This window comes from Colletotrichum truncatum (genome assembly GCF_014235925.2).
Source record: "Colletotrichum truncatum strain CMES1059 chromosome Unknown Contig_0002, whole genome shotgun sequence".
NCBI classification, from domain to species: Eukaryota; Fungi; Ascomycota; class Sordariomycetes; order Glomerellales; family Glomerellaceae; genus Colletotrichum; species Colletotrichum truncatum.
The window spans coordinates 3,280,398-3,305,106 of record NW_027222399.1 but is presented as its reverse complement, the minus strand read 5'-3'; the positions used below and the strand labels follow the sequence as shown (position 1 = coordinate 3,305,106).

Below are 24,709 nucleotides of genomic sequence, written 5' to 3'. Positions count from 1 at the left end.
GGCCCCACTGTCTTGGACTGTTCCGCCAACCTGGTCTAGACCGTTTGTCAAAGACGTTGAAGAGCCGAGAAACGTTGGACAACGTTACTGACGGCATAGATGGTTAAATGGTTTTGTAGTTGAAGCTGAATTACAGTGTCTGCAGACGAAGTTTGGTCAGTCCATGGACCTTAATGTTACCCGACGGTTTTGCTCTAAGAGCAATATTCGACTTTGCCAACTTTTCTGCTCGATCTGAATTACTGACACTGAACTGGACTCTATAGAACCATTAAATAATATAGCTTGCCCTATGATGTTCAATATCAGAAGAGCATGATGTCGCAGACTTAATCAAGGCAACCGACTCCAGGCTCAGCCAAGGAACCCTAGATCGCTTCGGCGGCCCAGCCGAAGTAAGCGATCAAGTAATCCGCAATATGCAGGTCCTCTTTTGATTGCGTGTGCCGCCTCGATTTCAAGCCTCCAACTACCAGTTCATGCCTACGACAATTATCAAAGAAGTCAACTATGTGAATAAGTCCGCTGGAATCTGTGTACGCTTTCGAATTTCTGTTACTCAATCTATGCATCTGCGTTGATCATCCACTTGTTTGTCTTTACTGTTTCAGTTTCCTCAGGAGGCAGGAAATGAGTCTCAACACTACTGAATCGCCAACCTCAAAGCTGGCGGGATGTCCGGCGTGTGGCCTTGCATCATACGCGAACACCGAGATTGAGGATCTACAAGCTGTTTCCAGGGCTGCCGACAATGGATGCTTTACTTGCAGTATACTAAGGCAAGTTTTGCAACTGTATCTGGCGGACATTATGCACGACACCCCTCAGTCGCAATATGTTAACGGTAATATTCGGTCCTGGCAGAATGTCGCCGCTGCCTATCACAACTTAGAATGGGTACAATCGGCAGTTAGAGTGATCAAGAATGCTTGTCCGAACGCAAACCTGCGTGATCTTTCCGGCTTGCACGGCGTTACTTTGGCAAAACCACCGCCATGGCTCCCTGAAGGACATTTTCCGGATAGCATCTCCGTCAAACTCCATGGTCAACCACTTGAGAAACTTCAAATTTTCACTTCCTCTGAGAAAGCTGAACAATCCAATGAGCCGGATATGTACAGCAAAGCAGTGAATGGGGTTCGTTTCATAAAAGCAACAACCATGGCAGTTTCCACCGCGTCCGATGACTCTTTCAAGAAGGCAGAGAAGTGGCTGGGGAATTGCCTCCGTTCGCACGAGAAGTGTGGACCAGGAGACGATGTTGCGCTTCCAAAAAGGCTAATTTCAGTTGAGGGCGACAAGATCCGCCTCGTGGAAACTTCTCCAGAGGAGAAAAGTCGCTACGTTTGCCTTAGCTACCGTTGGGGAGATGACATGAACTTCACGACGACTACGTACACGCGAGCATTGCGCATGGAAGGAATACAATGGGATGAGCTGCCAGCAACGCTCCGTGACGCCATCTTCATTACCCGTAAGCTAGGCATCCCATATATTTGGATCGATGCCCTTTGCATCCTTCAAGATGACACGAATGACTGGGATGAACAGTCGGCACAGATGGTATTCATCTATCAGAATGCGTACCTGACCATTTGCGCGGAAAGCTCCAATGGTGCCCACGCAGGTATCTTCTCAGAAGCTGCGTGGCCGGACTGTTTCCTGGGACACTTCGAGGGGCTGCGGTTTTTCGTACGTGTGGACCCTCACCAATGGATGGGGAACTCTCGCGCACCTGAAGCCTTCAACCCCCTCGAGACCCGTGCCTGGACCTACCAGGAGTTTCTCCTTTCACGGCGTTGTCTTCACTTTGGCGCCCAAGAGATACACTGGTCCTGTCGTGAAAGCAATCATCTAACAGAGCCATTATGCGAGTGTGAAACCCCAGAACGCGGGAGAGACACGGGATACTCTAAGGTGGCGGGAACGCACATATCCTTCTATGATGATGGCCAGAATATTGCCAATGAGTGGTACCGAGTGCTACAGAACTATACCAGACGAAAGCTGACATACGACACGGACAAGTTGCCAGCGCTATCAGGTATCGCCAAGTATTGTTTGGCTCGCCGAGACAGTGACGACCAGTATCTTGCAGGGCTTTGGCGGAAGAGTCTGGTTGAGGACCTCTGCTGGTTCCACCACACTGAAGTCCAGTATGGCTTCCCCGGGACGGCGGCATATGCTAGACGGCCAGAATCCTACTGCGCCCCAACATGGTCCTGGGCTTCTGTCGTCTCAACAACCAGCTGCAAGACATGGTCTGATGAGAAAAACACCATACCATTCGATGAGTTGGTTAACACATTCTGCAACATACACGACGCTAGCTGTGTATTGAAAGGACTAGATCCCACGGGACGGGTGTCTGGAGGGGTGATAGATATATCAGGTCCCATCCTGGAAGGCACTCTTGAGCCTGGCCGATACAAAACAAGCGACCGGTACGGAATCTGGCTACATGACGGATTCTATGAAGGTAGTTTCGCCCCGGACTGCCTTAATGATACGAGCATACCATACGGGACCGTCCTGTCGTGCTTAGTACTCATGGAGACCGTAAGTACGCATAGCTCATCCCTGGGCCTCCTGGCGCTTAGACGATGCCCAGAGTGGACCGAAGCGAGGCCGGTTTACTCACGACTAGGCTTCACAATAATCATCAAGCCGAATCCCCACAACGACGATGTACATCCAGACTTACCGGACACAAATGATCCCAAGGTTCTCAAAGAGATGGAGGATTACACTTTCCAATGGGACAAGGCGAACAACACTCGGATTCTGCTGGTCTAACGACGGGCCAGAGATGCCGTTGCCCACCGATTTCACCTCGACAGCACGCCGCGCCTGATCTGAGCTCTGGGGTCTGCTCTCCTTGGTGTAGTGTTCCTGTGCTGAGCTATGTCTAGCCCCTGATATTACCTTAAATAATAATGTATGATTTTACTGCTTTGTTATGGTATTACCTTACTCATGCCGTCGTAGCAACCCTGATAGCCCCCTCAGCTTTCAACAGACAAAGCCTTGACACCAACAAGTCTCGCCCCCTTGCCCTTGCCCTCCGTCGTAACCACCCAATACTCTGTCCTCACGCCGCCCTTGGGCACCCTGTACACTCTAACATCATTGCCCTTGCCCGCCTTGCGAACCGCCTCGATGATGTCCTTGTAATCGCCGTTCGAATCCCAGTCAAAGGGGTCCTGGAGGTCGACGTCCGCGTTCTCGGGGTCAGGATGCTGAATCAACTGAGCGAATTCAACTGCAAACACCAACACGTATTAGCAACATAGTCTTAAGAGGCAGTCAAGATGGCGACGAAGCGGAAACAACTAACCCTCGTCAGGTAGACCCTTGCCGCCCTCATCCCACCCAAGCGCAACGCCGACAAACGGCTCGTCTGCGTCGGAAATGTACACCTTGTCCTGCTTCAACACCTCCTCGATGGCCTTGGGCAGCTCGGCGCCCTCGTCCTGCGCCTTGAACTCGTTGTTCTTCTTGCTCGCGGGCTTGGCGTAGCCCTCGCTGGGGTCCTGGTTCGCCTTGTCCAGGAAAGCGGCGTAGTCTGCGTCGGACATGCTGAAGTGCGTGCTCGTGGAGAACCTGGAGATTACTTGTGGTGCGCGCAGGAGCTGGGAGTATGTGTTGTTGTTCGTCGGTCGAACTCTAATCGCGTGTGTGGATGACGTGGAAGATGATCGGGAAATGGAGCGAAACACTCTGGTATGGAAATTTCGAGGGAGTAATGCGCTCATTCGTCCTGACTGAGGGGTTGAAAAAGAAAGAAAGACAGTAGGAGGGGTTGTAATCGCGAGCCTGGGTCGTAGCAGCATGCACGACATGGTTAGGTAGATGGTATGACGCAACAAGGCCGGCCGGCTAGCTACGCTTCTCGCTGCCGCAGTGGTCGGACTTTTTTTGCCCCACAGCACGGATGGTGTTTGACAACTACCGCTCAATCCACATTACGGGAAGGGAAAAAAAAAAGAATGTAAAAACTCTGAGCGGTGATATGGTACATTTGCTTTTCACCTTACTACGGCATCTTACGTTGACAGACACTACTTTTGGGGGACAACATGCAGACGGTCATCTAGGTATCATTGGTTTGACTTTTTGATTCCTCGGCACTCTCATTTTAACCTCAAAGGTGTCCCAAACCATCCGAATGTAACGTGAAGAACCCTCGACACCGATGCCATGACCATGATATAAGAAAATTCAAGACCCCATTTATGCGGTAGCAAGGTCCTTCTTGAGAGTACCCTGGTACTGCTTCTTCTCCGCCGGCGTCTGGAAAGCACCGTGTCCGAACTCGGACGAGGTGTCGATCCACTTGAGGTCGATCTTCTCGAGGGCCTTTCTGGAGGTGTGAGTCCACATGGACTTGCGGAGGGTCATGACACGCTTCTTGGTACCGGGGATAGAGCCCTTGACCATGACGAAGTCGTTCTTGACCTCACCGTAGCGGACGAAGCCACCAAGACTGAGAGAAAGTTAGCAAACCCGGTCTGCATATCTATCGTAAGGTAAAGATTGAACGTACGGAGTGATGGTCTTCTTGGTAACATCGAGCTCGGTAGCGGCGTTGTCGTCGGCATCGCCCTTGCCGATTCTGTAAACCTTGTGGTTGACAGAGGTACGGTGGTGGTAACCCATCTGACCGGCACGGGCAACAGTCCACTGGACGTGGGAAGGATGCCAAGCACCGATACAAGCGACCTTACGCAGACCCTTGTGAGTCTTACGGGGAAGCTTCTTGGTGCCCCAACGAGAGGTAACACCGTTGAAGCCGTGACCCTTGGTGACGGCAATGACGTCGATAACCTCGTCCTTCTCGAAAACGGAGTCGATAGTGACGGGCTTCTCGAAGAGGCCGTAGCCGAAGTCGACCTTCTCGGGGACGGAGCCACCGTTGATCTGGATCTCCATCAAGTGGGCCTTCTTCTGCTTGAGGGGAGTCTTGCGGATCTGGGTGTGGGCAAGGACACGGACGACAGTGCAGTACTTCTTGATGCGCTCGATCTCGCGGGTGATGGAGGCGCCGGAGCTCTCGGAGTGCTGCTTGGCGTACTTGGTGAAAGCCTTCTTCTTGGACTTGTACCAGTTCTTGTAGAAGCGGCGGCGGACCTCATCGCTCAAGTGCTCGGCCCAGACGGTGGTGAGCGAGCGCAGGCCGCGGGGGGTCTCAATGTAGCCCACAAGACCAACAACGATCATCTGCAGAGATGTTAGCCATAGGCACATAGCCAAGCGGGCTGCGTTGGTAGTACAGGTGGAGTATCAATGATGGAAACGGCCTCGACGACCTCCTTCTTGTTGGCCTTCGCACCGGGACGGTCGAGGTCGCGGACAATCGTGGTCATACCAGCCTTGTAGCCCATGGCGGCGGTCAGGTGGACGGGCTTCTTGGCGTCATCCTTGGGGAAGCTGGCGAAGAGTGGTACATTGTCAGCCTGAGTCTTTTCCAATTGCGACCAATCTGAACCCAGGGTGACCATCCAGCAACGGGAATCTCGTGAACTTACGACTTGACCTTGCCGCGGTGACGGGCGGCACGCTTGCGCGGCAGGTAGGCCAGCGAACCGTGGCGAGGAGCCTCGTACTTTCTGTGAGACATGACTTCGACTGTGTTGTTGCTACCTACTGTTAGTGAGGAAGTGAAGCCGAAGGGTAGGCTGTAAGGGCAGGCAATCGACGGTTGTCGTGGTCGCTGAGAAGGAAAAAAAGCCTGGCGTTCGAAAAGTTCAACTCTAGCGAGGAAATCTTTTGTGCGATTCAAAATGCAGGTGCACCCCCGCGAGTGGGCCCGCTCCTTCCTCATTCGCCTGAATGGCAAGCACGTGACCCAAGCCCGCACGGATACGTTAGGGTCTATTTCCACAGTATCGGTCCACATTAAAACTTCAGCGGAACTGGCTGAGTTAGTCAGCCAACTTTACAGTAGAAGACATGTGGACCACTTCACAGCTTAGTCATAGAATCTCTTAATGAGCTGTTCAATCATTTGAGTAGATGCATAGCTATCAGGACTAATATTCTCTTCATAAGATACCTAATTGCCTAGCCACCCCAGTGTGTCCATCAACGAAAGGTAGGTCTCAGACAGAGGACAGGTTGAGGAACGAAATGGTATACATGAAACGGGAACACAGGGTACGCAGACAAAGAAAATAGTACGTCAAACTGCCATTTATCCATTAAGTCGACTCAACCTTGGGGGTTGGGCCCATAATACCGTTGATGCTTGCGCTCGTCGGCGTCTTAGTCTCTCCTGATGTGGGAGCAGGGCCTGAGCCGTTGGTCGCGGCGACTGCGCCCTTCTTCTCGTCCTCTCCGCTGTCATCGTAGTCTTCGTCAACATCCATCTTGCGGGCCGCACGCTCAGGCTCGCTGGGCTGCGGTGGGCGAGCCGCCGGCGCATGCTCAATGGGCGCTCTCTCCTCTGCCGGATACTCCTTAACACCAGGGGCAGGCCCCGGAGCAGGTCCGGGTCCGTTCTGGGCGCCATCATGGAGGATGTTCTGCATCGGCGCCGCAGCCGACTGCATAGGAGGGAGGTGGTTTGGCGGCATCGGGTGGCTTGGCTGGTGGTGAGCCGCCTCTGAAGGGTGGTACCCGTCATTGGCATGGCGCTGCTCCTCACCCCTGCGGATGTCGTCCGCCCTTCTCTGGTCATCTGCGCGGCGCTGATCCTCCGCACGGCGCTGGTCGTCAAAACGACGAGCCTCAGACGAGTTCCGGCGATACGGCTCCCGAGAGCCGGGAGGAGTCGACGGACGCCTCGGTCGCACATCGTCGAGCCTGGCGCGGTTCTCGTCATTGGCTGGCCGCTTGTGAGAAGATTCCTCTTCCCACTCGCGCATGCGCTTAGGACCCACGGATGGGGGGCGGTCATGCTCGCTGCGCGCTGTACTGTCCGCACCGATGCTACCCGGAGGAGGTGGAGGCGGCGCACCGGCCTCCATGGGACCGGGAGTGGGGCCGTCAGGGTGGTGACCGTAAGGGGGAGGTGGCGGAGGCTGATGTTGAGGGTACGCAGACTTGGGGGACGGCATGCGGTTGTCATGCATGGGCCTCTCGCCAGGTCGGGGGCTGTTCGTTCCGCGGAACTGAGGTGGCTGGTTGGGAGGCCCGCCGTTAGGTCCCGCTTGGATGGGAGGCATCTGGGCTGAGGACGGCTGCGAGTAGTTGGGGTTGGGAATACGAGGCGCCGAAGTCGGCGGCGCTTGGTGAGTCTGCTGAGAGGGTTGCGGCGGTCCCGATTGGTAGTGCGCCGGAGGAGGGGTCGGTCCTCTGCGAACCGACTCGGGGTAGGGTGGGCGGCCACCATGCTGCTGCTGCTGCTGCTGCTGCTCCTGTCTCGGGCTGGGCTGTCGCGGCATAGGGGGTGCCGGGCCACGGAAGGGCTCACCACGTTGCTCGTACGGGTTAGGGGGCTGCGGAGGGGGGTTGATATCCGCGAGCCTGCCCCAGCCGTTGGGACCCGGGCCGTTAGGACCAGGAGGTGGTGGAGGCTGCTGGCCTTGCTGCTGTCCTTGGCTGGGAGCAGAACTTCCCCATTGAGGAGCCGGGGGACCGACTTGGTAGGCCTGAGGATGAACGTCCGCGGGCTGAGGTGCGCTGGGGGGCTGACCACCATTGGCACCGCCGTTTCTGAGCAGTTGCAGGCGGGCCTTGATATGAGGGTTCTGGGGGTCCAGCTCTGCGGCACGCTGGTACGCGTCGAGAGCATCGCTGATCTGGTTGTTACAAGATTCGTACAGCGTGCCCAGGTCATACCACACCTCGGAGATGAAGGGGTTCAGCCGAATAGCGCGAGAGTACGCATCAAGTGCGTCGCGGTACTGGTTGATCTGGTAGTATAACACACCGATCGAGCACCAGAAGGTGGGATTACGTCCATCGCGGTAGACGGCCTGTTGGTACGCCTCGTAGGCCTTGGGGTACTTTTGTTGGGACATGTAGCATCGGCCGAGAAGGTACCAGCTTTGCGCGTCGCCCTGGTCAGCGGCGACAGACTTCTCCAAGAACTCAATAGCTCGCTCTTGGCTCTGGAAGCTGCTGCTCTGCTGGTGGTGAAGCCATCCCAACTGCTGCAAGACCTTGGCGTGACTGGGATCACGCTCAAGGACGCGCTGGTAAGCAGCCTTGGCGCTGTCATACTGTCGCGAGGTCAATAAATGTTTGATCTGATGAAAATTTGCGACTTACGTCTTTTTGCTGCTCATGAACATGGCCAATCTGGAACCAGATGTCTTCCTCGGTCAGAGGAGGAGGCGGAGAGTTGACGATATACTTGAAGCATTCCAGACTCTGACCATACTTTTGTTGCTGTTTGTATATGATTCCGAGGCGAAAGTAGATTTCGTTGGCCTTCTCAAAGTCGGGCTGCATTTGCATAACCTGGGAAAACGCCTCTTCGGCATGCTCGAGGGAGCCGTAACGGTCGTAGAGGATACCAATACCATACCAAAGCTTGGGCTCCTGTATCGCAATTAGCGAGTCATTTCCATGTGGTACTCGGAAGAGCGCAACTTACCCTGGGGCTTCTCAAGTTAACCAAAGCAGACTGGTAAGCAGCGTAGGCCTGCTGCAAGTCGTCCATCATCAAGTAGCAGTGGCCTGTGTAATGTTAGCAAGTCGCGATTGCCAGGTGCCAAGTCGCAGGTCTTCACTCACCAAGGCTACCCCAAGCCTCGCCATTGGTGTTATCAATCTTGAGAATCGCTTGCAGGTAGTCGACGGCCTTGTGAAATTCCTCGCGTGTGCGCAGGATCAAGCTGATGGCATTCATGGCGGCCACAGACTGGGGGTTTGCTTGTAACGCCCGGTCGTAAGCCTTCATGGCCTCGTCGAGGTTGCCGAGAAGCTCAGCGAAGCTGCCTATAACCAATTGTCAGTGTGTGCACGGGACGTCATCAGTTACAAAACGCGTACCAATTTGCATCCAAACGGCCTCGTTCATCAGAAGGATCTGGCGCGACGGCGCATAGTTCTGGCCCTGCTGCAGGCCCGGTGGCGGAGGAGGGCCGGGAGGGCCATGCTGCTGCTGTTGCTGCTGCATGGCCATTGTCGGCGATGGGTGATGATTGGCCATTGTGTTAAGAATATGAAGAGACTTGGCGTGCGCGGCCAGCTGCGGTTGTGCCTCGGTGGGTGCTTGGTTGTCTGATGATCGCGCAAAAGGGCGTCGATGATGCAGCTACAACCCCAGTAATGATTACTGAATATCAGAAAACAATAATGGGATAACCAAGGTCGGGAGCGCCGGTCCAAGGAATAAAAACAATAAAACCCTCTTTAGCTGCTGCTATTGAAGTGCAGAGTCCAGCCGTTAAGGGGGTTGTGTCGCGACAATTCGGCCGGATTGAGGTTCGATGTGGCAGCCCGTCAACCGGAGGCTGGGGGTGCCAGGGTCAGGAACGACAAAGCGACGAAAGTTGCGATAAATTCAAACAAAAACTGCGAGGTGAAGCTGTATCGGAAGGGCGGAGATGCCCTCTCGGCAGCGCAATGATGAGATTGGGAGAAGGAAAGGATACGAGACCCGAAGGCGATGGATCGAAGCGCCCCCGTTGCAGCTCTGTGAGAAGTTGGGGACGGGGGAAGAAAACGAGAAGGGGAAGTTGGGAGGCTGCGAGAGGTTCCTAAGGTAGGTTCCATCATTCTGTGCCAAACTCACCTTACCCACGAGTGAACGGGCAGCAAGGAGGGAGTACGTACCGGAACGTACCCTTTGTTCCTTCCGTTCCTTTCTCATACTGAGTTGACGCCACGGGGTGGGGTGGACCCTCCCTCTTCCCAAGCGAAACGACACGACGGCCACCCCCCCTGCACTACGTCGAAGGGGGTGCGTAGCACTCACACGCTGCTTTTTTATTTAAGTCGATGCTGGGGGGGCGCCAATGTGGGGCAAGGATGGAGAAGAGCAAGGGAAGCTAAGGTGGTAGTCGCGGTAGCGGTAGCGACAGGCGGTACGTATCTTTCACCATCTCATCTAAAAAGACAACTTAGCTAGCTTACCTTACCTTTATCCATCACTATGGAGTACAACTACGTAGATACGCTGTATTAGATACGTACCATTTGACTGGACCCGATGGGCCACGCCCTCACCATCCATTACCCTTTTTTCCCACGCAGCTGCTTCAGGCTCACGCCCACCGCACCGGGGAGGGGACTTGCCCGCCTAAGCCCGCTGGGCCTGGCCAGGCACGGTGTACTATTACAGATTTCATGGAGGCGGGCAGCGGGCACTCCCACTGAACGCAATTCGCCCCCCCTCTCTCTCCCGCCCATGGCGCATGCTCCCTGAGGCACCGACCCATATTGTCCTTGGCTCCTGCTGGTCCGAAATGGGTGTCGAATTGGCAAGGGTATAGACTGCAGAGTACCTTGGCTGATGGAGACCACGACCTCATCAGCGGAAATCTGTGGTATGAGATGGGGACCGCGAATGGATTGGTTCTCGGGAGGCTAACGAAACACAACTGCAGACTGGACCCCTCCCTTTTGATTTGATTACTCTTTCTCGCTCTCCTGCCTGCTTTGCCTTACCCTTCCTGGCATGCTTGCCTCCTCACGACACCTGCAATGGAGAGTCGGGGGTATATGCTGCGTTTTTCCTCCGTCTCAGCCTCCCTCCCCCCTCAGCGGAAACACGCACCCCCCTTTCCCCCCCACGGAGAAGAGGCCATCGTCAATTTGTGAACGCAACCTGCCAGTCGCTAAGTGCGTGATTACTTTGCCGCAATCCTTCTATTTCGTGTTGCTGTTTGAAGTGGGCCCCTTCAAAGCTTCTTTTCCCCTTGCCACTGGTAGCTATCAGCTCCCGACCGTTAATGAAGTTCTTATGTGGTGCCAATCTTGGTGGTTTAATCCGACAATGTCCGAGGAAGTTAGCCGACCAAATCTTCTAGCCAAAACAGTACGGCGCATACTGCCTGCGCGACGTGATCCAAGCCAACCTCAGCCAAGCATCGCGGTTTTCGCTTACCTGTTTCCCCCCCCCACACACAAACTGCTGTCACATTTGCAACGTGTGCAGATCATGTTCGCTCAGTAGTATTCACGTTATGGTAACTTACAGAAATAGACATAGAGAGAAAGGATGGCTGGTGTAGTAAGCAGAGAACGGCCTTGTCGGCTCTCACAGACAAAGCGCGTAATGAATGATCTACAGGTCTGGTTTCTTGGCCAGCACCAACGCGGAAATAGCATCCGCAGCCGGTTTGAAACAAAAGACAGCCGTGTCGCAGCGCATCGAAGTCCCCCTTACGACGCCATGCCAGCTACTAGCCTCCGCGGCGGATGCTCGCCGCCCGCCAGGATGGGTCTTGATGATTATGAAGATGCCCAATGTAGACTTTGTTCACGGAACAGGAACTGTATCTTGGGACGCGCGAGACAGATAACGATGCCGGGAGCCGACAGCGATGGGCATCGTCTCCCAAAGCCAAGGGGGACTGGCAAAAGGATGACCGCCTCCAGCGTCAGCGGCCGGAGTTGACGGGAGCGTCGCGATGCAGCCATGGTCAGGTGACTGGTGATCTTTGCTGAGAAAGGCATCATGAAATACCGTAACGGACAAGTGACTTCCTTTCTTAAAGGCAAAATGTAGTCCCTCGAACGTTTTGACTTGACGTTCGTCTAGAGGTAGCCAAGGTCCTTAAAATAATCAAAAAGCAAGCCAACTAAAAAATTGACATGTTCGTTAGGGAGCGAATTGAAACAGCCATCAGATAGGAGGAACAGAAGCCAAATAAAAAAAGCATTAGGCTGGCTCCAGGAAATCGAAAGCGCTACGCTTGAGCTGCCGCCGCCGCTAAACTGCATTTCGGCAAACCCCACGTGTCGCTGAGGTGCTGTTGGGTTGGCAGCGTTCAGGTCGGGGAGGTTAATATTCACCGAACTTCCCTGGGCTTGGTTCGCCCGTCCCTGGGGAAATGTCCCCTGACGTGAGGTGCCGGCCGCCACAACACTCGCAGCCAGGTGCCAAGTCAGTACCTTCTTACAGGCCGTCTGTCTGCCCAGGCTTCCTGAGGCTTGAGCGCCCTCTACTACTCACTCTCACTCTGTCCCCTTTAGGGCGGGCTGGGCTGGGCTGGGCTGGGCTGTCTCCAGGGCAGGCAAAATTGAGATTGGTGCATGCACCAGCACCAACCAGGCAAGCCCACCCCAAAAAAAAAATCAAGATCCTGATCGGGGGAAGGGGGTGGTGGATCGCAGCGTCGAAGAAATGCCAGAAGCCAAAACCAACACACAAGAAAAGACGAACTTTGAGTTTGGTTCATGCCATCGCTGCACCACTGCATCCATCCATCCAGAACGCCGATGTGACTTCATCCGTGCCTCAACTGCCCGCTAGTCAGTTAACTTCTTAATGTAAAATTTCCCAAGTCGTACACTTCCCCGATCTTCCCATCCTGAGAGACAACTGCCCAGGCCGCCCTGACATTCACTTGCTCGTTTCTAGCTGCCCTATCCCCATGGCCTCTTCGCTTGTCTTTCTTATTCGGCCCCCTCCCCCGGTTAAGATCATCGGTTTCAGCGCCTGGTGATCGGGATAGGGTGCGCTTGGGTCGTGGTTCATCGCCTTGGCTTCCTTGCAGGCACCACCATGCCGAATGAGCTGCTGCTGCTGATGTCTAGAAAGGCCGTTATTCCGGTCTTGTGTCGCAACGAATAAATTTTGCCTTCTTCATCAAATGAGCTTGGCTTTACCGACGACATGTGCATGTCAAGGTAATCATAGTTTCAGGCCTGGCTGGTAGAGTGTGTTGAGAGGACGCTATCACCAGAATCTGCAGTGGCTATTTTTTTTTCCCCCTCCGACGATGACTAGTTGGTTGGGCGATGCACGCATTTCTCTGCGCTGCAATGGCGGGTTCATCTCCGACAGCACTCGTGCCCATGTACTACGTATGGAGGCGACGCAGATACAGACACACACATGACGCGGGTGCATCTGTGGGCTTTGCTTGGGTCCTTGACCGGCTGCGAATAGGTTGATGGAATCCGGTCGCTGCCGCCGAGATCATGGCTGAAAGGATGGGGGGGGAGGACACGGAGGCTTGGCCCTGGTACTTTGGAGTTGAGAATCAAGGGGTGGGGGGTGTCGTTAAGAGGCTGATGGGGCGAGACAATAAGAGCGAAGAGAGGAACAACAGCGTCAACGGGGTGGGTGGAGGGGCGTGGCCGTCGTCTTGCGTCTGTCTGTCTATGTGTGGCGGGGGTGCCTGCCGTTCCCCCAGCCCTTGGCTTGGATGAAGTAAAGATTGTGTGCGTGCCCTGCGCGGTACAGCATGTACGTACCCTCATGTGAGGTAAAGCAAGGTAAGGTATGTTGGATGTGCGTGTGGGCGGAGGAAGGATGCAGCCATCTCTCGCATATGCAGGCCGTTTGGAGAGGTACGAAGGTACCTGATGTGTCAAGGTGTAAGGATAGAGGCGGCCCGATGGCGAAGAGAGAGGCTGGAGGTGATGCGACCGAGAGAGAGAAGCAGTGCGAGAGAGACAGAGAGAGGAGGGTAAAGGATTACTGTGGGTGCAGATGACGGATATTGCGTCGGAAAAAAATGAGTAATGACACTCTCCCACAGCTGAGGGTTAGGATGAGGATAAGGATGAGGATGGGGTTGGTCGGGGGTGAGGGTAAGGGTAAGGGTGAGTATGGTTGTGATGGAAAGGTAAGGAAGGCAAGGGGAAAGAGAGGGCGACGGACAATTGAGAGGACTGACGGCACGGGTCCCAGGAAAGGTCTCCGGCAGGTACGTAGTAGTGTGTGTCGGCGTGCATATTCGGTACCATTGCTGGACAAGTGAGGCACTTCACTGAGCACAGCATCGACATCTTACCTGCCATCCGCCAAGTCGTCGAACCTGACGTGCCACGGTGCCACACCGCGCAGACTGATCTGACTCCTTGGCGTCAGTTATGGTGTGGTATCAAAAGTCTGTGGGACGGGGAGAGCCTTTTCGGGGTCGAGTGGCACGGCATACGGCGCCTGGGTCTATCCATGTTTCCCAGCACCCTCGCCCTTCTGTGGCCCTTCCCAACGCGTACAAGCGGCCCCTCCCCGGTAGCCCGGATAATTTCTGACTTTGGACCTGTGTCCGGACAGGCAGGTACCGCAAATGAGTACGTAGTCCGTCTCTACATTACATAATCATGTACCATCCCCACAAACATTTGAGCATCCGAAGCCCACTGTCCACCCATTTCTCAATGAGTCTGTCTGTCTCTCACCCTTAGCGCCCCCTCCCCTTTACGGATCAGGTTGGAAACGAACAAGAGCGAAACGTTGTGCGGCAACAAGGTACGTACCGCCTCATTTTACCTTCTTCCATTAACGAAGACGGATGAAGAACGGAAGCAAAAAAAAAAAAAAAAAAAAAAAAGACCACACCAAAACACACAAAGCTGGAGTTCGCTTTGCGATCATGATCAACATCGCCATCGTTGATAGTCATCGTCATCACCAACAACCCTCCATCAGCCAGCCTCCACTAAGAGGCTGATCTAAGCCAAGCAGCACATTCCCGCGCTGTACTGGACCACTGTGGTGCCTTGCGGGCGGCGCGAGCCCATATTAATAAGGACGACCATATTGCTTGAGTCCTCCACATGGTGTCTCCTCGTCACATTGGCTGAGTGCCCGCCTCCCTGTCTGCCCCGAATCCCCGAATCACACTCCCTCATCGTCGTCCGAGCAGGCGGGTAATAAAATCGTCAAAATTCTCCTGCCTATCCTGCACTCCCGGTTTAGGGCTCTTCTTGTTTGGGCGGGCTACCTGCGGCTGTGCCTCTGTCGCTCGGAAACCCCAGGACAACTTTTTTTTTTGCCGTCCCCCCTCCCCTCCTCCTAGTACTATGTGTACTAGTAGAGGTATACGGCGCGATCCACAGTCCACCAAACCCACTCAGGGAAGGGCTTGGCTGGTGCCGCACTCCGGCCACGATACCCAGCCTTTCCCCCATCATGTACGTAAGTCGTAACGCTTGCCAGGACCCGTCATGCGGTGAAGGTAAACGGCGGGGACTGGAACAACTGGAGACGACTCGGTCCTGTCGGCAACCACCACCACACGTGAGGGAGCTTGTTTCCAACGAGGCGAGCCTATCCCCGGCGGCCGCAGCCCCATTGTAAACCATCCCATCTCACACGTCCGTCATGTTGGATTGGTCTCCCGGTCCGACACCACGCAAAGTACGGCGTATGCGTTTGTCGCGATGTCCAGGCCATTTTTGTCTCCCTCTGCACATCTGTACCCGCTGTCCCGTTTGTCCAATTCCAAACCCTTTTTTTTTTTTTTCCTTCCCGCTTTTGTCTCACGGTGACAACCAGCGCGGAGGGAAATAGAAATGATAAGGAAAGAAAAAGGAATGGGCACCAACAAGGGTATTTGCAGATCGAATGGCCGGTATGGGCGCAAAGCGCGGGCATCTTAAACACCCGCATCCCGTCGCTGCAACAAGGCATCGAACGATACCGCTGTCACGATTGCTCGTGGCTTGGCGGCTGGTGTTTAGAGTCGAAGGGCTGGCCAGAACGTTGATACGCAAGGACAAGTGCCAATGCCGCTGCTTCTTTACGGGCTGTGGGCCGCGGGCTGGCTGTCTGATGACCTCAAAATACACGGGGGCACCACCTACGGCGGCTTCACGGGCGCACATTCCACCTTACTGTGAAGGCTGTGGAACACAGGAACGGATTGCAAGGTGAGACATATGATGCAGCCTAAGCCTGGCGGCGACCCATCCACACCACATCTCAACACACGAGCCACACACGCCAGGGGCTGCACGCGCCACGGGGAAGCCGACTCAGCCCAAAGCCAAGTCATCATCGACATTCAACGCGGGCGCCAAAGCCAAGCCAAGCCAAGCCAAGCCCATCCGACGGGCCCTCTTCTTTTTCCTCTCGTCCCCCCTTCCTTTTTCTTGATTTGTTCCTTTTTTTCCTCTCTCATCTCGTTCCGAGATCAGATCCCCAGCGGCTCTGGCTGGTCCTCCTCTTCTTCCCTTCCACCACCTGTCAGGTCCAACCGTGATACATCACTGTCACCCATAACCGACCACAAAGGATCGTCATTACTACCAAGAGGAACCCTGAATCCCAAGGCAACAGAACATGGCAGGAAGCATGGCAAACTTCCCACATTAAGCACCTGCTGAATAAGGCGTGCTTTAAGTGGGTCGTCTATGAATTCCCCTGTCTTCCCCCTCCACACCAAACCTGTGCGAACCTGGTAATATCACGTTTTGACAGTGATTGGCTCGGCCGGCTAACGCTGCATCGGCAGAAACCTTTTTTTCTAATTTTTCTTTCTTCCTTTTTTTATTGTGTCCCCCCTTCTCTGTCCCCTTCCCTTTTTTTACTCCCAAGAAATCCAAGCCTCCATCTCCCCCCAAATTCCCCACTCTCGCCTAAGGCAACGCTACGCCATCCCCGGTCCGTACTCTGAGATCGGCGCATGCCATCGTCGTGATTGAGATGTTCCAGACTATTGGCCCGAGATTCCAGGTGCCCAACTCTGGGCGTGTTTTTTTTTTTTTCTTAAATACGTGTTCTGGTGTCCCTGTTGCCTACCGTTAATTAATACACGCTACTTAGTACGATTCAGCCTGCCGCAACCTTCAACAGTGCTGGATACCTTCCTTTTACCCCCATGATTCCTTTTTCCCCTTTTTGATTTCCCCCCTCCCTGTAATGAGGAACCATAGATAAGACCAAGACGGGTCGTACAAACGATCATTGAAGCCAATTAACACCAGGAATGCGGCAGTGACTCGTGAGGGACCTTACCGTTCTCTCCGTAGTCCGGCATACGTAATGTCTTGTGTGGAAAAGTACGTGTGTTGCACACAACACATGCATGCATTGATCAGACAGAGAGACACAACACCCCCATACCCACTCACACACACTCTCGTCCATTCCCACACCTTTACACAGGTAGAAAGGCACAATCGGCTCGCCTGCCAGTATACTACGTAGAATAAGAAGAAGAAAAGAAGGGACGTAAGACGTTGGGTTGATTCGAAGAACGCTATTACACTTTTAGAGAATCAGAAAAAGACGGGACGACCAGGGGCTCCCTGACCATTTACCCTTTTCCGCGGCCGTGTCATGCAGCCGGAAACCCCCCGAAGTTCATGTGTCAGGTGTAGAGTTTCCCGCCGCGCGCCCATCTATCCTCGCCGCAGTCATCCGGGGGAGAGACCTGGATACAGACGGCTCCCAATCCATGCCTAAGGGGGAAAAAAAAGAGAGAGAGGGAGAATGTAGAAGAGAATAAGAAGAGAGGGGAAGGGGGATAAAAAAAAAAAAAGGCTATAAGCACGTACCGTAACTGTTTCCAGTACGCGTGTTCGCCTTCTCTAAGGGCATTAACCGTCCAGTGCTTCGCATAAGGATGTGGGATGGGCAGACTTTATCCCACTTGTCTCGCGCTTCAAACCTGGAGGTTAGGCGATGCCCATCACCGTGGAGTTTAATAGATGGTGAGACGAGGGAATGCTGAGGGGAGAGAAAGATGGGTTGCCAAAGAGACGATGATGATGATGCCGCTAAGAAAGATACTCTGATGAAAATCAAATGGAGGAGAAACTCAGACAATCTCAAGTGGGCGTCATCGATGCTGGACATCTTTACCTTTTGCCGTGTTATTTTTTTTTTATCCTCCTCTTTCGTCTCGTTTGATCTGAATTTTTTGTATCTGACCACCATGCACTCTCGTGAGGGGGGGTTGAAGAAGGAGAGTAAAAAAAACGTGCACAAGTCCTCAGACACTCCAAACACTTCGTTGCCTTTCAGCACACCCTCTTCTCGTTTTTTTCCGTCCTGGCCTGGGTAGTCGAGGAAGCTCGGTAGAGTAAAAAGCCAAGCATCATCCAACACAAATATCCGTCCCCCCACCACCACCACTTTACTTATGAGAGTGCGTGCTTTAACTTTCCCTTGACACACGCATGGGTCCCGGAGTTCGACGGTTCGACGTTCCTCGGTTTTCGAGTCCCGCAACTCTAATTGCTGGGGCGGAAAGGGAAAAAAAGAGGCGACCTGAATTGCGTAGTTGTGTCGTAGTGTTATGGCTACGCTACCGGTGCCATGGGTGTGTTTGTTATGTGCGTGTGTGAGAGACACACACACAAAGAGAGCGAATCGGCAGACAGGAAACTAGGAATGCATTTCTTAATGGATGCAGATTCCAGTCCGGTCCAGCACCCTCGTCTTTGCTTTTCTGTCTCCTGGGAATTATACATTCTTGCCTACGTCGATGATCGGAGACATGGAATTTCACATGGTATTTTGATGTTCCACCACTGGATCATCGGTGCAACCTTGTCTCCCAAAACTGGTCCCGTGATCACAGGAGAAATGAAGGTTGAACGGTGAACGGACGAGGGTGTAAGGGGGCTCCAATTGGAAAACAAGGGGAAACACTGAAGAATACTATAGAATACAATGAAACACAGACCCTATGGAAAAGCGAACTCATTCAAGCTCATCCATCAGTTGCCGGATGAAAGAAGTAATAAAGAGGCGGGGAGACACAGGGGGGAAGTTAAAAAAAAATAAAAAGTCAAAACAGCCGCAACTCTTATTTTGGTCCTCGGTCCTCCTTCGAACATGTTTGCCGATTGACGTTTTCTTTCCATGACTTAAGTGCGAACTGACTGCCTGACTGCCCGGCAGCCGCCAGCCGTGGGGCGGACGTGCGTTCTGAGGCTGGAGGAAAACCTGAAGAATTGCACGGAGTGTCAACTTAACATGTGTAACACCACGGACAGATTGGCGCACTTTGACTTTTTTTTTTCGTCGTTATCGTGCTAGTAGTGGGTTTTGCCAGATCTGCCCGGCCGCCCACGGACCGGCGATCGCGTGTGTCACACGCGCCTCCGACCGAGGAAGGGGGTGGGGAGGGAGAAGGGGGGGACGCCAAATAAAGAAGGGCCCGACAGCGGATAGCGCGACCCGAGCTTCACACGGACTCTGTCCAACACACGGAAGAGGAGCAGCAAGAAGAGAGGAAGAAACAAATTTCACCAGGACGCCACACGGAGAAATATAAGATGGGGTCAGGACGGAGAGAAACAAGAAACGTCCGAGGGTTATTCATTATTATTATTTTCCTTTTCTTTTCTTTTTTTTCTTTTTTTTTTTTTCTTTCTCAATATCTTTTTTTCTTTTTCTTTTCCATCCTTAATTGTGGTTGTGTACGGATAATCCGACTGCACAATGGCCCGAGAGTTGCAGGAGTCGAAAAAGGGCCGAAGCTACGTTACCCAGTTTCGCCGGGTTTTTCGGAGCCGTTGACTCGGACCCTGCCTTTCAGACGGCCACCTTCGGGGTACCGGTAGAGCAAGAAAATAAATGGGGAGGGAGGGACCAGTAAAAAAGAAGAGAAGAAAAAAAAGAAATAAAGAAACCCAGACCGGACTGAAGTGAACTGACATACTGACATGACGCAGCGCACGTGGGTATACGATGGCATATTGGGAACGGACGGAATACATGCGCGCGGGGCGCGCGCTCGATGATGCATCAGGGTGGCTTTGCAGACAAATCTCGGGAAAAGAGACATCTCCATAAAAGACGTACATTGTCCATTCCTGCCCGCCCATTGTAAGTAAAGCTACACTATACATAAGGGGCGAGGTTTTCGCTTCTCATAATCCCAAGACCACCACCGCCTTCATGCCAACTACACTATACTTCTCGCGTAGGTATCCATCTGTAGACGCCAATGCCAAAAGAAACTAAAGGAGTAGGGAAAAAAAAAACACCAGGAAAGAATTAAAGTCGTTCCCCTAATTCACACATAACAGAGTACATTGTGCTGTCCTGTCCAACAGCCCCTTCATTGGTGAAACCGCACGATAAAATACTGCTTTTACACCGAGGAGGCTCCTCTTTCCCCCTTCTCCTACGACTGGTTCTTATCGCTCGAATCCCGGTCAGGGGTATAATTGGTCTCTCCCAGGACCTCGGTCGGTTCGGTGGTCATGGCCGTCTGTGTGTTGGGCTGGGGTTGGGTCTGTACCGTCGGACCCGTGGGCTGCTGCGCGGGCGGCTGGGAGGATGGCCGGGCCGCTGCGTTAGCCGTTGCCGCGTGCAGTCTCTGATCGAGCGTCTTCAGCGCCAGCGCGCGTCTCCGCTCCGCTTCCGCTCTTGCGCCGCCAGGAGCGCTCCGTTGGATAAAGTTGTTACCGCGTCCGCCCGGAACGTTGTCCGGGGAGAATGGGGTGCATATCCGCATCGCTACAAGCACATCGAAGATTTGGGCAGACAGGGCAGCCACAAACGGCTTGACGGGGTTGGGAAAGAACTCGGCAAATGCGAACGTCTCGCTTGCATCCCCACGGAGAGAGGTAGGCTGGGAGGCGTCGAGATCTGGGAAGACCTTCTTATAAAAACGGAGATAGGTCCAACTCGTGAGGAAGCCTGTCAGGGCAAGGGAGAAGGAGGCGGTCGTCAAGAGCGGCGTCAGGGAGAGCGCAAACACCAGGCCGAGATATAGCAGCGGAAATCTCGGGACTCGCAGGGAGAGGATGCCTCGGAAGAGCGTGACAGTGTGCGCCGGTACAAGCTGGCTGAACGCAACGAGAAAGGAAATTTGCATCGAGATCGTTCCGCCAATAACGGTCAGTCTGGTGCAGAGCTTGATTAGCTTGGGGGTACGCATGGGGGAAAGATGTGATGGACTGAAGGAAGCTCCACTTACGTCCAGCGCTCGTTCCTCGTAAGAGTGAAGAAAATGATCATGAGCGCAAAGGTCAGGGTGTTCGGAATCAGAGCTGTAATGGCGACAAATTTGGCCAGCTCCGCCGAGGACCAAGCTCTCTCAAGATATCTACCTCCATAGTAGATGGTAGCACCTGCGATAGCAAGCGTAAAGATGTTGTTTTCGACCAGAGTTGAGGTCAAAAAAGTCCACGGGTAAATAAGGGAGAGCTGAGGGATGAGCGTAAGATACGGTATCACGATCTCTGAAGTTGCGCTCCATTGGCGGTATCTGATGGCTGCACTCAGGAAGGACTGCAACACGAGCACGCCCAGCAGCACGCGAGTGACCGGCGGGATATTGATTCGGGGTGGCATCTTTGTGACAGCTTCCAGTCGGTCGGCGGACGTTAACAACGCATTTAGGGTGGGATCGTAACAGGGCGAGCTCGCCTTTTGCCCTCCAGATATCTGGTCCGGAGAGCCTCATTCGAAGGGACACTTTGACGTGACTGGTAAGGCGCCCCAGGGTCGTTTCAGTGGGTCTGTATATGGAATATAGTTCTTCCGCGCTGACAAGCTAAGCCCGTCTGGGGCAGGAGCTGGAAGCTTAGCGCACAGGCCATGCAGACGGGACTGATTGGATCCCGCGGTCCGTTTTGGTGGATTCCCAGCAAAATTGACACGGGCAGCAGCCTCTGTTCTCCCCCAGCTCCGGTACGTATCCTGTCTTGAGCCACGTTCCCCCCAGACTCCCTCTCATGCTCAACGCGGATGCCCCTGGCCTCCCTGCCCTGAACAATAACCCATCTAACCTATCCTGTTTTGTTGCCATCACTGATGTATCGTCCTCTCATCAATCGCTCCTACTTTCGGCTGATTCGGAGGTGGGCAGCGATTCGAGAACGAGGCAGCAGCTAGCAGGAGGGCGCACAAACAACACAAGCAGGCCCCAGAGTTTTTCATCTGCAGGGCAATGAACGGTCTTGAGAGGGGCGTGGGAGTGTTCCACTGGTGGAGCCGACGAGTCCTCGATGTGGTCGAAACGGGGAGATCTTGTGGCTCCATCCCTGCAGGGTACTCCAAGGGCACTCGGTTCGGTTGAACGCCAGCCCAGCCAGAAGCTGCCGTCATCCAGCCTTTTCCCTTCCCACTCGTGCCACCTCCCGGCCTCTCGGCGGGAAGCCTTGTTTTTTATTTTATTCTTCCCCTTCATCGACCTGGCCAAGCCAAGGCCGAAAATCAAGAACCCAAAACGATGAGCCACTGAAGGAATGCTGCAGCTGGCATAACATGCTTCCCCTCTGCGCAATTTGAGGACAGCTGGGTCAGGCTCTTTGGTGGTAGAACTGACTCGAGAGTATTGCCCCTGGACGCCTTCGGACGGTGCCGCCAACCTCGGACGGCCCCCCTTGGACCTCCAGACAAGAAAGAGCAAGATCAGGCTTTTGCTAGGCTGATTCTCTCGGTCGGCTAGCGAGGGAATGCCGTTAGTTTTGGCATAGCATCCTTAACGACGTAGAAGATTGTCAATTTTGAAGGATTGTCGCCACTCAACCCATCATTCGTCATCTGCACCGCGGCTGTCAGTTTACCATCCCCTTCGGCCGGCGGATAAGAACCGACAAACCCCAGCCCGCGTCGTAAAATAAAAATAAAAGACAAAACCCTAGCCGCATCGGCAGCGACTGGCACCAGGCTGGGATGCATGTTGCTATTGATTAGACGGTCTCGGGTCTTGGGGTAGAGAATCAGCATCAGCTCGAGCACAACCACCTGCTCTATCATCATCAATTGCATTTTCGCCAGGGATGGCTGGAGTTGGCCGCTGTACTACTAGTATGTGCCAGGAGGTGTGCCTCTGAGTGATGAGCGGCCTACCATTCCCAGGGGTGTTTCTGAGCACCACAACGTTGGTCAACGTTGACGGGATGGAGTTTGACCACCAAACGAGGTCCCATTCGGCTTGGCCTGATGTGCCGGTGTGAGTGGCTAGCAGTCAGTGGTCACAGACAGGCGGTGGCAGGGGGCCCTGAAGAAGTCCCCGGAGCTATTAAAGATCGAAGGCCATGCAGCCATCATATCCTTGTCTACACCCACCCATGGCGCCTCGCAGCCAGTGGTTCCCGCCAGGGAAAGCCCCTTGATGGGCAATGCCACGTACACAAGAGACGACCTTGCGAGGCGACGAAGAATGGTTGAGGCGGAGTACTGAGGGAGGAAGGAGGACAGCGAAATATTATGCAGGCCGCCTCGACGAAGATGGCATTTTCTTGTCGATGCGCTCCGTGTATTTTGAGGAACAGGAGTCATTCCCGCTACTTCTTTGTACTGCACAACATTACTTTGACACCCCAGCTGCTGTCATGATTGGAATCCCCCACTCGGGACCGTACCTTGCCTTGTCTTTCAAGGTTCGGTGGTACGTACACTACAGGTAAGAACTGGAAACAGACGACAAACCGCTGCCCATCTGCGCGGGCTGCAGCCCCAAGAGGCGCGGCCCTCTCTCGGCATTAGCCTCCAGTGCAGTGGCCGCATGGGGCGAAAAAGGAAAAGGGCTGTCCGAATCGATGTGTGCATGCAAAGACGGGCTACACCACGCTAAAGTCGCGCCGCAATTCAGAGATGGTTGGGCGGAGACATCAGGACACAGCACCGCTGCGCTGCGCTGCACTGCACACTGCACACTGCATCCGCACCAGAGAAGGGGGAAGGGAAGCAAGCAAAAGTTGGTCCGGGTGCTGGCCTTGACATATTTCTAAAAACCTCGTGGTTTCTGCCTTGTCTCTACAAACGCAGCGGAGGTCTTCCGCTGGTTTTGCCTTCGGCTGCTTATTTATACGCCTCTTGGCAGTTACTAGTGCAGGCTAGGGGCCATAAAGTCAAAATTGGGGCCTATTCGAGGAATGGTCCTAATGAATGGGCCGTGTCTCTCTTTCTTCTGTTCTCCCGACCGGCTCAGGTGGGGATGACGGCGGAATTCAATAACGGCACGAGGTGTGAGGGACCCGGGGGGGATACGGAGGCAAGTCATCATCAGTGATGATACAGAGGTTGAGTCAATGGGCGCAGATGCATTAGCAACGTGCGCGCGCAGCAGGAGCAGCAAACAAACAAGCCGTCCCAAGCAGTACCAACGACGCGAAAGTCACAACGGATAGCAGGTCTTGAAGACATTTCTGCGTTTCCATTTGCTCCACGAAGCTGGGGAGACAGTTTACTTACATAAGGTGGGTCATGGGAATCTAAGTACTACGTACATACGTAGTAGCATCCCAGGCAGCCAATGCGTGCATTTCCATGGGTTAGCGTGCCCGTCCAGTATTTCAATGTACATCTCAATGTACCTCCAACGTTTCCAGCCCTCCTCAAAGCTGTCCGGCCATCTGCCAGGAGAGCCCGGCATCCACAGCGTCTTGCTTGTTCTGGACCCCTGAAACGATCGAGGTTTTTTCTTTTGATGCGGTCACGCACAGCAGTACCGTTGTCAATTGTGAATACGTATTTGTACACGACAAGGTCTCTTCCTCCAAGGTAGCTAGATGTGAAAGATCGTCATGGAGGAGTCAAAGTAACGCTATCATCAAAAGATAGGTAAGTTCCCTCCCCCCTCCCTCATTGAACTTGACGTGGAGATAAGCCACACTGTTGATGACTTGCTTGCAAACCCTTTCTGACGGGTGGGCTGGCGCTCTCTCTCTCTCTTTCTCCCCCCCTCCTCACGCAACAGTCGCGGAAATGTCAGCATCGCCAGATGGAAATATTGGCCTTCATCCACGGCCTGATGGCCCTCGAGTCAAAGTAGTGCATGCATTCAGAATTACTAGGTACTACTCTGTGCGGCGCAAGGCATCGACCCCCAGTTACGGGGTGACGGAGGGTACAAAGGCAAAGTACCTCAGGCAAGGCAAGGCGCAAGGGGCGGCACTGTGACTGGGTGTCAGGGCCACCTTCAAGTCCCAAAATGTGGCTCTC

General features: G+C 53.9%; 6 protein-coding genes across 6 annotated transcripts; 2 read left to right on the top strand and 4 right to left on the bottom strand.

Annotated features, from left to right (window-relative positions):
• Positions 1 to 1,161: 1,161 nt before the first annotated feature.
• CTRU02_203846 (uncharacterized protein) lies at positions 1,162 to 2,796 on the top strand (the record flags this gene model as incomplete). Its single annotated transcript, XM_036722421.1, has 1 exon — positions 1,162 to 2,796. One exon carries the CDS (start codon positions 1,162 to 1,164, stop codon positions 2,794 to 2,796), a length of 1,635 nt encoding a protein of 544 aa, XP_036586027.1.
• Positions 2,797 to 3,005: 209 nt separating this feature from the next.
• Positions 3,006 to 3,842, bottom strand: CTRU02_203845 (uncharacterized protein; the record flags this gene model as incomplete). Its single annotated transcript, XM_036722420.1, has 2 exons — positions 3,006 to 3,262; positions 3,338 to 3,842. 2 exons carry the CDS (start codon positions 3,840 to 3,842, stop codon positions 3,006 to 3,008), a joined length of 762 nt encoding a protein of 253 aa, XP_036586026.1.
• A 391-nt stretch (positions 3,843 to 4,233) lies between these two features.
• Positions 4,234 to 5,620, bottom strand: CTRU02_203844 (60S ribosomal protein uL3; the record flags this gene model as incomplete). The annotated part of the gene is made up of 4 exons (XM_036722419.2): positions 4,234 to 4,486; positions 4,547 to 5,220; positions 5,274 to 5,430; positions 5,529 to 5,620. 4 exons carry the CDS (start codon positions 5,618 to 5,620, stop codon positions 4,234 to 4,236), a joined length of 1,176 nt encoding a protein of 391 aa, XP_036586025.2.
• A 580-nt stretch (positions 5,621 to 6,200) lies between these two features.
• On the bottom strand, positions 6,201 to 9,100 carry CTRU02_203843 (transcriptional corepressor cyc8; the record flags this gene model as incomplete). The annotated part of the gene is made up of 5 exons (XM_036722418.1): positions 6,201 to 8,165; positions 8,215 to 8,487; positions 8,543 to 8,625; positions 8,683 to 8,886; positions 8,941 to 9,100. 5 exons carry the CDS (start codon positions 9,098 to 9,100, stop codon positions 6,201 to 6,203), a joined length of 2,685 nt encoding a protein of 894 aa, XP_036586024.1.
• A 10,834-nt stretch (positions 9,101 to 19,934) lies between these two features.
• On the bottom strand, positions 19,935 to 21,109 carry CTRU02_203842 (Rhomboid-like protein 19; the record flags this gene model as incomplete). Its single annotated transcript, XM_036722416.1, has 2 exons — positions 19,935 to 20,658; positions 20,733 to 21,109. The coding sequence occupies 2 exons, from the start codon at positions 21,107 to 21,109 to the stop codon at positions 19,935 to 19,937; spliced, it is 1,101 nt and encodes a 366-aa protein (XP_036586022.1).
• A 1,596-nt stretch (positions 21,110 to 22,705) lies between these two features.
• On the top strand, positions 22,706 to 22,933 carry CTRU02_203841 (uncharacterized protein; the record flags this gene model as incomplete). Its single annotated transcript, XM_036722415.1, has 1 exon — positions 22,706 to 22,933. One exon carries the CDS (start codon positions 22,706 to 22,708, stop codon positions 22,931 to 22,933), a length of 228 nt encoding a protein of 75 aa, XP_036586021.1.
• Between the last annotated feature and the right edge of the window lie 1,776 nt (positions 22,934 to 24,709).